Source organism: Heloderma suspectum, chromosome 4 (assembly GCF_057233095.1).
Source record: "Heloderma suspectum isolate Gila_16-S chromosome 4, 16-S_ref, whole genome shotgun sequence".
Lineage (NCBI taxonomy): Eukaryota > Metazoa > Chordata > Lepidosauria > Squamata > Helodermatidae > Heloderma > Heloderma suspectum.
This window is the reverse complement of record NC_139461.1, coordinates 51,546,732-51,559,678: the sequence shown is the minus strand read 5'-3', so window position 1 is coordinate 51,559,678 and position 12,947 is coordinate 51,546,732. Positions and strand designations below refer to the sequence as shown.

At 41.6% G+C, this 12,947-nt stretch overlaps 1 protein-coding gene across 2 annotated transcripts in view; it reads right to left on the bottom strand.

Annotated features, from left to right (window-relative positions):
• Positions 1-1,180: 1,180 nt before the first annotated feature.
• Positions 1,181-12,947, bottom strand: part of ZNF704 (zinc finger protein 704) — a 61,188-nt gene continuing 49,421 nt past the window's right edge. Inside the window, exons 6-9 of one of the 2 annotated variants that reach the window (XM_084849238.1) lie at positions 12,101-12,359; positions 7,446-7,550; positions 3,924-4,021; positions 1,181-2,400 (exon numbers count right to left, since the gene is read on the bottom strand). In XM_084849238.1, coding sequence (XP_084705364.1) covers positions 2,289-2,400; positions 3,924-4,021; positions 7,446-7,550; positions 12,101-12,359 — 574 coding nt within the window. In that variant the 3' untranslated portion in view covers positions 1,181-2,288. The remainder of the gene's footprint in view (positions 2,401-3,923; positions 4,022-7,445; positions 7,551-12,100; positions 12,360-12,947) is intronic. The other variant, XM_084849239.1, reaches the window with a different exon arrangement.

Here is a 12,947-nt window from a genome sequence, read left to right as displayed (position 1 = left end):
GTATGTGCGCTGAACATTACGGTAGGGTTAATGTTTGTACTTGTTTCCAAGCAGCAGGTCAGAACAGAAGCGGATGCCACAGGTGATCCACCATTGGGTGAATTTCAAATGGATTATTTGAATGTACTGCAACACGAAAGTAAGACTGCAACCTAACACATTCAAGTTGGAACACAGGGTGTGACTGTTACATTAGATATACAGTTCTGGAATTAGCAATTAGCTGCCTGGTCATGTAAACATTATGCATTGAGTAATTAGCTAAAAATAAAGCCTCACTTTTTTCCTGAATCTTAGTTTTTCCTAACTCTGATGGCTAGGCTAAACACAAACAGAGACCAAGCCATAAGGAAAACAAAATTCTTCATTTGTATTCAGCTCATACCTTCTGTTATTTTACTGACAAGTTTCAAGATAGGTATGCTCCTTACTCCCTGGTTGTTAAGACTGGTGGCAACTGTGCGCTATATATCCAAAGAATATCCTTGTTTAGAGGTGTTTAAGAGAAGACTGGGCGAACATCTGTAGTGAGTGTTTAGATCAAAGGGAACCTTGCCAATGCAATGCAGGGTTTTTCAACCAGATAAACTTAGTTTGGAAGGTAATCCTAGGCTTACCTATACAGAAACGCTACAAAAGAAGCGTCCTATTCTTAAAGCTAATTTAGTAATTTTGAACTGAAGTTCACATAAAGATCAGCTCTAGCTATAGATTCTGTGTTCCAACTAGATCTTGTGCTTTTTCCCTCTTCTTAGTCAAAGGTAGAGATAGTCGAGTAATAGAGATTTGTGTTATACTCCCATCATTGGTCCTTCTAAGCCAAACAAATAAACTTTGCCTATGACTTGTCAGCATACAATAGTTGGACTAAGCATCCACATGGGCTCCCATTCTTGCTCTTGTTTTTGAACGTGAGAAACCACTCTGGAGTTCATATCACAAGGCAAACCCACCAGAATGTTTTTGAGCACAAGCCCCACTGAAATTAATGAATGGTAGCATTTCTTGCACTAATCCCATTTATGTTTAGTAGGGCCTGCACAGACAATCTTTCCAGTACACCCGTGCCCAAACTTTCCACTGATTTTAAAACATTAGCTCAGTTTTCATCACACTAAAATAATCCGTGCCTTTGCATGAGCCAAAAAGTACTAAATTACACTAAAGCACGAAAACCTATCAAAGTGCAAGCCAGCGTGAAGGCTTTTATTTCTGACTTTGAAATAACTTGATAATCAAATGACTTTTTGCATACATACGTCCACTTTGCTGGACTCATATTTTACTTCTTGGAAAGCTGAAGCAGGGAGCTGTTTTCTCCATGTAGCCTCTTCCTCATCCAAAATAATGCTTTTGCATTTTAAGCTGAACTGTTCATCTGGTATTCTCATAAAAAGCATGAAAGGAAGCTGCTGGGTTGGATCACATCCCTGAATAAATGCTTACGAAGTCTAGCCAGCTGTCTGTACTCATTTGTAGCAGGGTCTTCAGCACTGTGAGATGTACAAAGAGTTCTCCTGTGATCATTTCTAGAAAGATATCCTGAATCTTGAATTATGTTCTTATGCTTACTTCAATCCAAGTTCATTTAAAGTCAGACTCACCTCCCACTTGTGGTTGTACTTTTTAGTTTAAGTCTGCTGGTGATTTTCCCAAATGTATCTGCCTTTAGGATAAGAAACAAAAGTGATACTTACGCTCCAGGTCTAAGTTTGAGACCACTCTTAAAATCCTCACAATGCTGCTTGTCCTTCCATCAAATCAATATTCTAATAACCCTAAAGGACAAGCCCGAGATACTGCATCAGGTCTGATCACATTAGAATTATTGACCATATCTGAAAATTGTAGCTTATGCATTTGTAAAGTATAGTGTAGAAACCCCCTTTAAATGTATGCCTTTAAAAAAAAAATCATTTCAGGAAAAGTAGTATCATTTGATTTTTGCTTTTTCTGATTCCAGAGTTCTCAACACAGACAATGATGCAGTGTGAAAAAACATTCTGGCAGGCATGTTGTTCAAGATTATTAAAAAGGATTTTTTCTTCTTTTAAAGAAAAATACATATAGCTGCTCCTGAATCAAAACTTTTAAAAGGTTTTGTTGTTGCTAGTTTCTCCTATATTGCTGCACATAGGCATTTGAGAACTCCTCCTTAGACACAACTACTTTCCTTTTAAAGTGCAAGTCTTCTAAAGAAGCCAGCACTGAAGGATGCGGGAAAAGTCATACAGAACAGCTGCAGCATGAAAATCCTGCTATACATGACTCCATATTGTTTCCGTGCTTCAGTCAATGAACCTCTGGCAGGCCTTCTTCCAACGACAAGCTGTGCACCACATATCTCTATTCTCCATACCATATACTTTGCGACATTTCTTTCCCTCTCCTCTAGGTTTTCTGCCAGAATAAAGAAAGAAAGGCTGATTAATAAGAAAGAGGTTTATCTTATCCAAAGTGCTGACATGGAAAAAAAAATCATTGGATGTGTTACTGGAAATCTAAAGATTCTTGTAAGCCCGGTTATCATAAGATTGGAAATGTAATAGCATGAGTAGAGGGGTATGAAGGAGAACCAAATGTAAAAGTGTTGGAAGGGGTGCAGGACCTGGATATATCCACAAAGATTTGAGTTTTGGTGGGTTGGGGTGGAAAATGCAGTAAGTAAAATCTAAGGGAGCAATCCTATGGCCACTAGCTGTCTAGAAGGCCATAGGATTTTTTGGTTTCTGGGAATTGAGGTGGGAGCCAGGGCTCCAAACATGGAACCCAGAAACTGTGTTCCTCTCCCCCTCGTAGCTGTAGCAGTTTTCTCTGCACTGGCTATATCTGTGCACTCGTAAATGGAGTGCAGAAACAGGGGAAAGGGGGTGGTCCCGGGGGGGGGAGAGACTGTGGAAGCCGCTTTATGCAGCTCCCTATGCGCCAGGCAGCCTCCTTCCCTTCCCAAAGCCATGGCTGGACAGCCAAAATTGACCATTTAGCCAAAAATACAGCCGCCCTGCATTGGATACTCTGCAGCCTCCAAGTTTGGAGGCTGCCAACTATCTCAATAGGATTGAACCCTAAATCAATGAAACTTCCAATAGGACCAGGGTGCAGAACCTCAGGCCTGGGGACAAAATCCAGCCCTCCGGAGATCCCCAAACAGCCTCCCAGGGTTTCCCAGAAGTCCGTGCTCCTTTCCCCTGGCCTCACCCCTTTCCCCCCAACCACTAACCATTTGGTGGTTTCCTGGCTTTTTTTTCCTATTCTAAAAGCTTGAAATGCTTCACTTAAGGTTTAGTTAATGACAGCTAGCGCTTCCAGCTACAATACACTGGTATTTTTGTACTTTGGTCCCACCCCTTTTGCCTTTGGTCCCACCCACCACTGGCATATGGCCCCTGAGAGCTCCTCCCAAATGGAATTCGGCCCTCAGGCTGAAAGAGATTCTGCATCCCTGCAACAGGATCACATACACCTGTTCAAAGGGTCAAAAAGGAGGCCATCTCTTCAACTAACAGTGCAATCTTAAGCCCCATGAGTTCAATAAATATTTAAAGCCTAAATATTTACAAGTTAGGAGCTATTCTTCTGCATCATTCACCAGTGAAAAAGCCACTCCTTTAGGCCCTTCCTGAAAGCTTCACAGGGAAATCTGTATATTTATCTCATTTTTTCCTCTTTCTGCATTTCCAAGGTAGGGAACAAATCATGGGACACATGACTGTTCATTTTTCTGATTTTAAGACAGATAGAAAGTAGCTACGCATGTATTTTTATAGACTGAAAAAAACTAATGGGCATTTTAAAATAGGTCATATAAAATAAAATGATACTCTTCTTAATATTCTGTTGCTATTTAGTTATGCATGTTGATTACAGTCTCCCCTCCCCCAATTAATTTAGTGCACTCCTGTCAGAAGTAAAACCTCTCCTACCTTAGGCCAACTGATGCTCTAGGTGGTGATGACAGAACTGTATGAATCTGTTGCTTTTGTTCTCCACTCCCTGCAGGACGTGTGTGAGTTGGTGAAACCTAGCAACAGAGACAAAAATACCAGTTTCATTATAGATTATCAGTCAGAAGGGACACTATGGATCATAGAGTCAAATCACTCACCCTACCTATAACCTGTTTCTCAACAGCTGGCCTGCCAACTCAATCCCTTTGGGCCTCTGTCAATCCAAACACTCAACAGAGCATGTGGTACAGTCCTCAAAGGAAGGGAATGTTAAGTGACTGGGAGGAATCAAGCATGCAGGATACCCCTTGTGTACATCTGAAGTAGCACAGACCAATGTAGGTCTGTACTACATGTCCTGCTCTATGTTCACCCTTGCTTCTTTGCCTCATCTTCCTCCCATTGCCTCAGTTTCTTTTCCTGCTCCTTGGACATATCCAGTATTGTAAGAAAACATTTGTGGAGGGGGGGAACTATGGCACACACCTTAAATACTGCTAGCAGTTGACTATTTTGGACCTTCCTTGAAAACATCCAAGGAAGATTACATGACCTATTCCCAAGCACAGCTGTTCAACAGATATTTCTTGCCGAGATTTAATATGAATCTCACTTCCTGTAATTTGAACTCCCTGCTTCCTGCTCTGCCTTAGTACCAATATCTAAATGCAATTGAAGTAATACTTTAATTCTCTGGCAATGCACTTGTATCCCTGGCACTTGTTTTATTTCCTAAGACATTCCAGTTTGCAGGGTGAGGAGGGCAAGATATTCAACACGTGATAAACAAGAAGTGCTGCTACTCAAGCTGACAGGCTATTAATAAGCCTGCTCAAAGAAAAGAGCCTAGACAGCTTCATCAGTTCCTGGCATCTCATTATGGCCTATGCAGTGAGAGATGGTGATATCAGAGCAATTAATTTTAATGCACTCTGCAAGGAAATTTCTACCTACAACCATCCTTGTGTATAAAATTAGGGCAAAATAATCAACTGTAGTCATGAAGGAGAGCCACTCTAGCAAAGCCACTGAAGGTGCATCTGCTTATTTCAAGAGAAATAATAACAGAGCTCCATTCTTCCAGCTTCAACAGTTTGTTTGCTTCTGAATTAGAGTTATATGTGGATTTGTTAAGAGAACTAGAGTGAAATGGGAAAATGCTCCACATATAGTTCATTAGAATCAATAGGTGGGATCCAGCATAGAACTTAGCAGAGTTCCACTCACACTGGAGGAAGGGGTCGGAAAAGCGCTTTTCACTACTACTTTTCACTACTTTCCCCTGCAGCCCCATATGCTTCCTGAAAAAGCTTCGCTGGAAGGCTGCTGCCCCCGCCTCCCGGAGTAGCATGAAAGGCAACACGGGGCTGCAGGGGAAGGGGGAATTAGTGACAATCGCCTTCCTGCCCCCTTCCTCTGGTGGGGAACTTCTGCTGGATCCTGGTGCCTTCTGTGAATGGAAGGAGCCCTTTCATTCACAGAACGTCCAGTCTGGATCCAACCCATTGATAGTTTTCTGCAATTATGCACACACAGAATTTTCCATATAATTTAGTGTAGAATGTGATACCTTCTCAAGAGATTCATTTTTAAAAACAAGTTTCTAGTTATCATGATTGTGGAGATGCACTTGAAAACACCCTGGCAGTGTCTCCAAAAGACTTCACTGTTCAGATCAGGCATAACGCAGGTAGATGTGTGTGTGCATGTACGCACGCACACGCGCGCGCACACACACGTAAATACATATACAATTTGATTTGTCCCAGTCAAATCAGAGACAGTGAGGCTTGGGACTACTTAGTGTCAATTTGGCTTGTTTCTAAACTGACAAGACAGACAGTCCTGATTAGGATAGTTGATTTAACTCCTTTCTTACTGCAGGGGCACCCTCATTGCCTCTTGGTGCTGAGCCACTCAGGGGAGGGGACACTTAACTAGCGCTACATTTTCTACGGCTGTGTTCAGAATTCTTTCAGCCCTTACACAGAACTGGAAACATATGAACTATATAGGACTAAAAGCATTTCTCAGCCTAAACACAACCACTAAAGCCAGACCAGAAGTTCAGTGCATCACATGTCAGAATGTTATTGTTGTGATTTTACAAGTACATTAAAACTCTACAGCTGCTTTTAGACGTACAGCATTATGTACATCCAATTATTCATTCAAGAATGTTAAGAAAATTGGAAAACGCATTTATATATGCACTGTTTGTTATAACACACATACGCACACACAAATTTGTTGGGAATGGTTCATCATTATGGACAAAAGATCCCTGGTATTGCCTGAAGCACTCTGAATACCTACATGCTTAATCCAGTTGCCTTCAGTGTCTGGTTTACAGAGTGACTAATGAGATCCTCCGATTTCTTGCACTACTTGTGCCAATTTTCTGCAGTGCCACAGAGAACAAACCACCTTTATAATTACTCTAGATCAACCATATTGTCACGAAATCAAATTTTGGGAGTATTTTATGCACAGCATGTTCTGTTAAGTGTCTCTTGTTCAAATTGCTGCCAGCGTGATGCCTTTCACCACTAGCTGTTCCTTGATGGAATTTAATAAATATTCATTGGCAGAATGCAATGTAATTGATTCAGCTACTTTCATTTTTTATCAGCTCAGCAGGAGACCACAGACTCTACAGAAAACCTCCAAGACATGCCAAAGGTTGACAGTAAGAGGCTTTTGTGATTCACTTGATGAAGAGAGAAAAAGCGGGCAGTGCCTTATCGGTGTCTAATTCACATTGTCAGAAAGCAGAGGTTTTGTATAACCAGCGTGCATTTCTGAGAAATGGAAAATTCTGGATGTGTAGCCTTAGGTAAAATGCTTTGATATCAAAGGAGACTTGTGCTGAGATGGTGATCATTTAAACGCTAGAACAATTATTTTAATACAAATTAGAATACTGTTCATTTACTTACGGTCGTGACTGGTATTAGGTGAAATGTCAGGCATTACGCACAGGGGAAAATGGCAAACAGAAGGGGTATAAGCAGATAGATAGAAGAATGATATAACATGATATGGGATTACACTGGATCACAATGTCAACAAAAACAATGCTATGAGACAGGTGAGGAGAAGGGGGAAACCAGCAAGCTGGGCCTTACAAGTCAACAGACTGGACGACATCCAAAGTTAACTTTGGGATAAGTTTAAGTATTACCTATACAGGGTTCTAGTGCCATGGGGTAACATTTTGATACTGTGTGTTTCAGTAAGAAGCAACAATGTAAAACCGATTCACAGACTAATTGATTCAGAGCTGAAATACTTTGTGAATTTGAAGGTCTTTCTAATCAAAGTGTGCCCACGCTCCCACTATCCTTTTCGATGCCAGTAATGCATCCACAGATTGAGGGGAGAAGGAAGAGGACCGAATCTTGCTGCGAGGACATGTTCACCTGGGCGAGTCCTGCCAGGCATGTACAACATAATAAAGAAAACCTCCCATCGTTTATTAGTTGGTTTTCTACTTACTGGAACGCCAGTGAAGGTAACTGGGGGAGACTGCCAAGAGATGCTAAAGCTATTTCCATTGGGTGTGAACTTAGTTGACCCTGGAATGTTCATAGGAGCAGTGGCCTGTTTTAAAAAACAGTCAGTTGGTTAAGGAGGCACATCCTTATTCTGCAGAACTGTATTTTAGACCAGGGGTGCAGAACCTCTTTCAGCCTGAGGGTTGAATTCCATTTTGGAGAAGCTGCTGGGAAGCGCATTCCAGTGGTGGGCAGAGCCAAAGGCAAAAGGGGTGAGCCCCCAAATACCAGCATATTTTAGCTTAAAGCTCTTGCTGACACTACTTAAGCTGCAGGAGAGGCATTTCAGCTTTTGAGAATGGAGAAAAACTGCACAAAAGCCAGGCAACCACTAAACTATCAATGGTTAGGGAAAGGGCCTTTGGGGGACCTCCCAGAGGACCAGATTTGGCCCCGAGCCTGAGGTTCTGCTCCTCTGCTTTAGACTGTCTCATAGTGAGGATCACAAGTTGGTTTCAATACTGGAAAGAGATTCTGAAATGGCATTCTACCTCTCATACAATTCTCTGAGGATTATGATATCCACTGAAAATAGAGAAAGAACTGCAGTCGCTATAATTTATGAGAGATAAAGGGTTTTTTAAATATACGCAGATCTACTACAGAATCTTTAAAGGTTTAGATCTTACAAAAGCAGCACTTAAGGGAAGCAGTAAACACCAGATATTTTTGTTTTAAGGTATTTGCTCGTTTCTGTCACAGAATGATTAAAAGAATGGCAAGGAACAAGAGCAAACACATGGGATTAGCTATTGCTTTCATTTTGAAACAACTAAACACTAAGTTTCATATATCAAGCTGAGTTAACCTGGTGAGTTATGTAGCAATTACAAAGTGAAAGTGGGAAGGAAAAGAAGACAAGAAAGGTATGGCAGCATACAGAGATATTTCAGGATTTAATTGGAATTACTTAAAAAACAGACTCAACTAAAATAAATATTCAATGATTTTAAAAACCCTGCCGGTTTAAGGCCAGAGTTAAGGCTATCTCATGTTGGTTTATATTCCACAAAGCCAGGAAATTGGAAGCTTAGGCTGATGCCTTAACAGACGTATCCTGTGATCAGTAATTATTAGGGATGTACGGATGTATAAAATCCGTTCTGTCTGTGTTTCACAGATTGTCAGGCGCTTTTTGTTCCGTCATCTGCCCATCAACAGATTCAGGTTTTTGTTTCCAAATCTGTGCAAACATGCACAGGCAAAAATGCACAAATTCCCCTCAAATGCACATTTTCACGCTTTAGCCTATGGTGGAAATGTGCATTTTGGCCAGTTTTTTTTTAAATGATGTGTGTTTTTCAATGATGAAATTTGTGCAAAATTTGGGAAGTTAGAAAGCCAGTCCACCTGATGGAGAAATTCATGAAAAACTGAACTCATTTGGTTCCACTGTGGATTTCTCTGACATGATGTTGAGCAATGTCACAAATTGTGCTCGCTTACAACTTACCCTCCATTCACCCACACTTTTCTGGTGTCTTTCAGGCCCAAAGCCAGATGAGGACGATGGAGTTCCTGGGACAAGCAAAGAGGCCCCATGTTGTTCTGGCCTGAATTGCTTTATGAGGCATCTGAATCTTACAGTATTGCTAGAGGAGTCCTTCTGTGAATTGATCCATTTCTGTTTGTTGCTTGTAAGCAAGCACAATTTGTGGCATTGCAGAACATCATTGTTGATCACTGGGCACATCTGTTAAGGCATCAGCCATCGCCTCCAGTTTCCTGGCTTTGTGGAGCTTGAGCCAACATGAGATAGCCTTAACTCTGGTCTTCAACGGGCAGGTTTATAATTGCATTTCCTTGGTTTTTAAAAAGGAAATTTATTATTACAGTATTGGGGGGGGGGACCCATCACAAACTGAAAAGCGAAATACGAACAAGTCATTAAGGGAGCAATCCTATGGCTGCTAGTCAGCAACTAAAGGACCATAGGATATGTGGTTTTCTGGGAACCGACATTGGAGCCTGTGCTCCAAGGTTGGTTCCCAGAGAACCAACGTTCCCTCACTTCCGCGCTGCCTAGCAGGCAGCACGGAACAGCCCCATGCTCCAAAGAGGAATGCAGAGCGGCCAAAATGGGGTGTTCTGGGGGGCATTCCGGGTTGGGGAAGGCAGAAATGTCAGTACGACACATCCTATGTGTCATCTGGCAGCCTCCTCCCCGGCTTTGCCTTCCTGCAGCTAGACAGCCGGAATCGGCTGTCTAGTTGCAAATGCAGGGTAGGAGAATCGCAGAGGGAACAATGCCCTGCTTTGGATAGGCGGTCACCTCCAAGTTAGGCAGCGGCTGCCTATCCCCATAGGATTGCGCCCTAACTGAATAGATGTGCACAAATGAATAGATATGTCCTTGTGTGTTCAGAATTCCATCATAGCTTATTCCTTTTCCTCCCTCCCTTCGTCAGTGAGAGTAATACCCTCAGCTTTCAAAGTTAGCTCACTCTGATGTCAGGTGACGGTCCCTGCTACCCCTGTCAAAATGCTGACAGGAAGAATGAAATTCAAAACACTGGAGTGTACTGGCAGCATTCTAACTTCAGATTGAAACTGAGCATGCCCTACGTAACTTCTCCAGCAGTTGCTGCTTTAGGAGTTCATGGGGCAGAAAAACCTTCATAACTTTTAAACTTGCTTCTCAGAATTTCACCAAATTAACGAAAGGCACACTTCCTCGCCAAGCCTGAATAAAGTACATAAGTAGTTTCTCCCAGAATTTGAAAGAAATATGTATGATATGTCATTCTGCAGCCTGGAGTAAAAAGGATAAATGTGTCCATTTTTGGCATATTTTAACTTGTTTTATCCATGGCAAAGTTTATTAGATTTATTTGAAATTTTTCACAATTGTAAACTGCATCAGATTATGGACCCCATGTTTCAAGTTATTAACTTAATAAGTGTCATTTTTATAAGCAGTAAAACTTTGAGGAGGCTTATAGTGGGAGAACCTTTTTTTGCGACTCAAATTAACTAGACCATGCCCCTGTAATTAACAACTATTATCCCTTGTCTCACAATCCTATGCCAGTTTAGACAGAAGGAAGTCCTACAATCCCCAGCATTCCCCAGTGAGGCATGCATAGGATTGCACCCTAAGTTGCTGGCTGGGGCATGCTGGGAGTTGTAGGACTTTTACAAGTCTTGCATGGGGATGCAAAGAGACTACACTCGTGCACCTGCCTTCCCCTGTATATACTGCCTCCTGTGATCTGCTCGACATCTAATGTCCTACTCTGGGTGTCCTTACAGACTGACCTTCAGCAGGGGTCTCCCAGGAACAGGAGCCCTTCAGTGGAGACACCGACTTTTAAAATGTCCCAACGCACTATATCAGCCTTCCCCTTCCTGGTATCCTCCAGATATGTTGGCTACAACTGCCCTCACCCCCACCCCCCCAGTCAGCAAGCTATTGGCCATGCTGGTTGGGGTTGATGGGAGCTGTAGTCACCACATCTGGAGGAAGCCAGGTTTGGGAAGTCTGTTCTATATCTTCAGGTGCCAAGCAAAACCCCAGCTTGTTCAGAAGACATTTGTGGCTTTCTGACATTGGGTTCTGCTGTTTTTCCCTCTGCCTGTTTTTGATATTATGTTGTGTTTGATTTAGTAATTGATAATTTGTTTGGTTTGTTTGTAAGTCATCTTGAATATATTTATAAAGAAAGGTGGGATATAATTGTTTTAAATAATAAAAATACATCTTCTGTCTATTTTTTCTTTTTGGAAAGGATCAGCAGAAGGATCTTCTATGAGCAGAGGAGAGGTAAACGAAATTGTTCAAGCATGCCAATGAGGGGTTTTGCAACAAGTATCAAGAGTGGTGCTGGCTCATACCTGTCCACAGTTTACACTGACACAGGTGACTAGAAAATATATGCTGCTACAGGAGGAAGAGATATCCCGATCTTCAGGTATGACACTGTACAGTACCTGCACAGATCTACGGACTGCATGGTATGCTTAGGCACCATATCATTTCAATTCCCCACACACCTCCACATCCTTCTGCTCTTAGCATTTTTAAAAAGAAAACAATAGTCCCAAAGCCTCTTCCAAAGGATCTTTTGCATTGAAGACATCTAATTAATGCAGTGAATTATTACATGAATGCCAGAATGGAAACATATTGGCTTGGTTCAGACAAAACAAGAAACCATGGATTCCCTCTAGGTAAATTAGCTGTGGTGAGATTGAGGCTTGTGCCTCCTTCCTCCCCTGTTGTCTTTTTTATGTTCTTCTAGAGAAGCTTTTGATTTTAAACAAACCACAGCTTCCTTTGCTGTCTGAATTTGATGGACTATGGTTTGCTTAAATGATGGCTAGTGAGAATAGGCCAAGATCAAATAATGGGTTCAGATCCTGGCTTCTTCTCCAACCATAGTTTAAAACAAACCATAGTTTCCAGAGTTTGTTATTTTCACAGGGATCTGTGGTTAGTTTAAAATCAAGAACTTCTCACAGAAAGAGGTACGGGAGGGAAAGAGGAGTGTGTGCAGCCTGGTGCATGAGCCTGAAGCTCACCCTTGTAAAGAGAGCTATGGCTTCCTGTTACATCTAAACTAAGCCAGTAACTCTTATGTGTAAAAAGAATTTTACCTGGTAAGCATGGTCAGAATGTACGAGGTAGAGGTTGGTAGGAGCTGAGCGGCTTAGAGGCGTCATCCCTTTAGCATCTGTTTTGGCACATAACTCACTTTTGCTTGCATCTTGGGACTGAAAAGAAGGAGGAGATGCTAGAGATGGGGAGACGGGAGATAAACTACTTAATCCATCAGCTACTGAGTCAGTGTTGAGACGTATCTCTGTGTAGTAAAAGTCTTCCTCTCCATCACTGTAGTCAGATTCACCTACACGCCTAAATCAATTGAAGACCAAGAAATTATTTGTAGCGTACTAAATTCATTACAGTAAAGTCGAACTGTTATGTTAGTATATGGGTACATGCAAAGAAATTACATTTCTCTACATTTATTAGAAATGGTACAAACAATATAAATGTTCTTCTTAATTAGGTAGTGACTTTTTGTATGCATATACACACACAGAATGAAGGGAAATGATTTCAGCAAAATCAAGTGGTAAAGCTTTTCCTGGCCTGAACGACCTTATCTGCAGGACAATGATCCCATATTCGGATACAAAACTAGGAAGTTAAGGGAAAACTGTTCCACCTAGCCTTCTCTATGCAGAGGGAGTTGTTTCATTACCTATGGGGGAACTTTCAACATGCTCCCAACCCAGAGCCTGAAGGGGAAACATTTATCCGTTGATTCTGCTGCTCGTCTGAACAAGACCTAAACCTTTGTTCCTTGGATCAATTGTTTAACTTCTGTTCTTCTACTGCTCTGTTAATAATTTCAGGTAATATATGGTAATATTCACTGCACAGAGGGGTTTGGGACTTTCATATAGCTGCATGTAATATGCAAAAGCTAAATTAGCA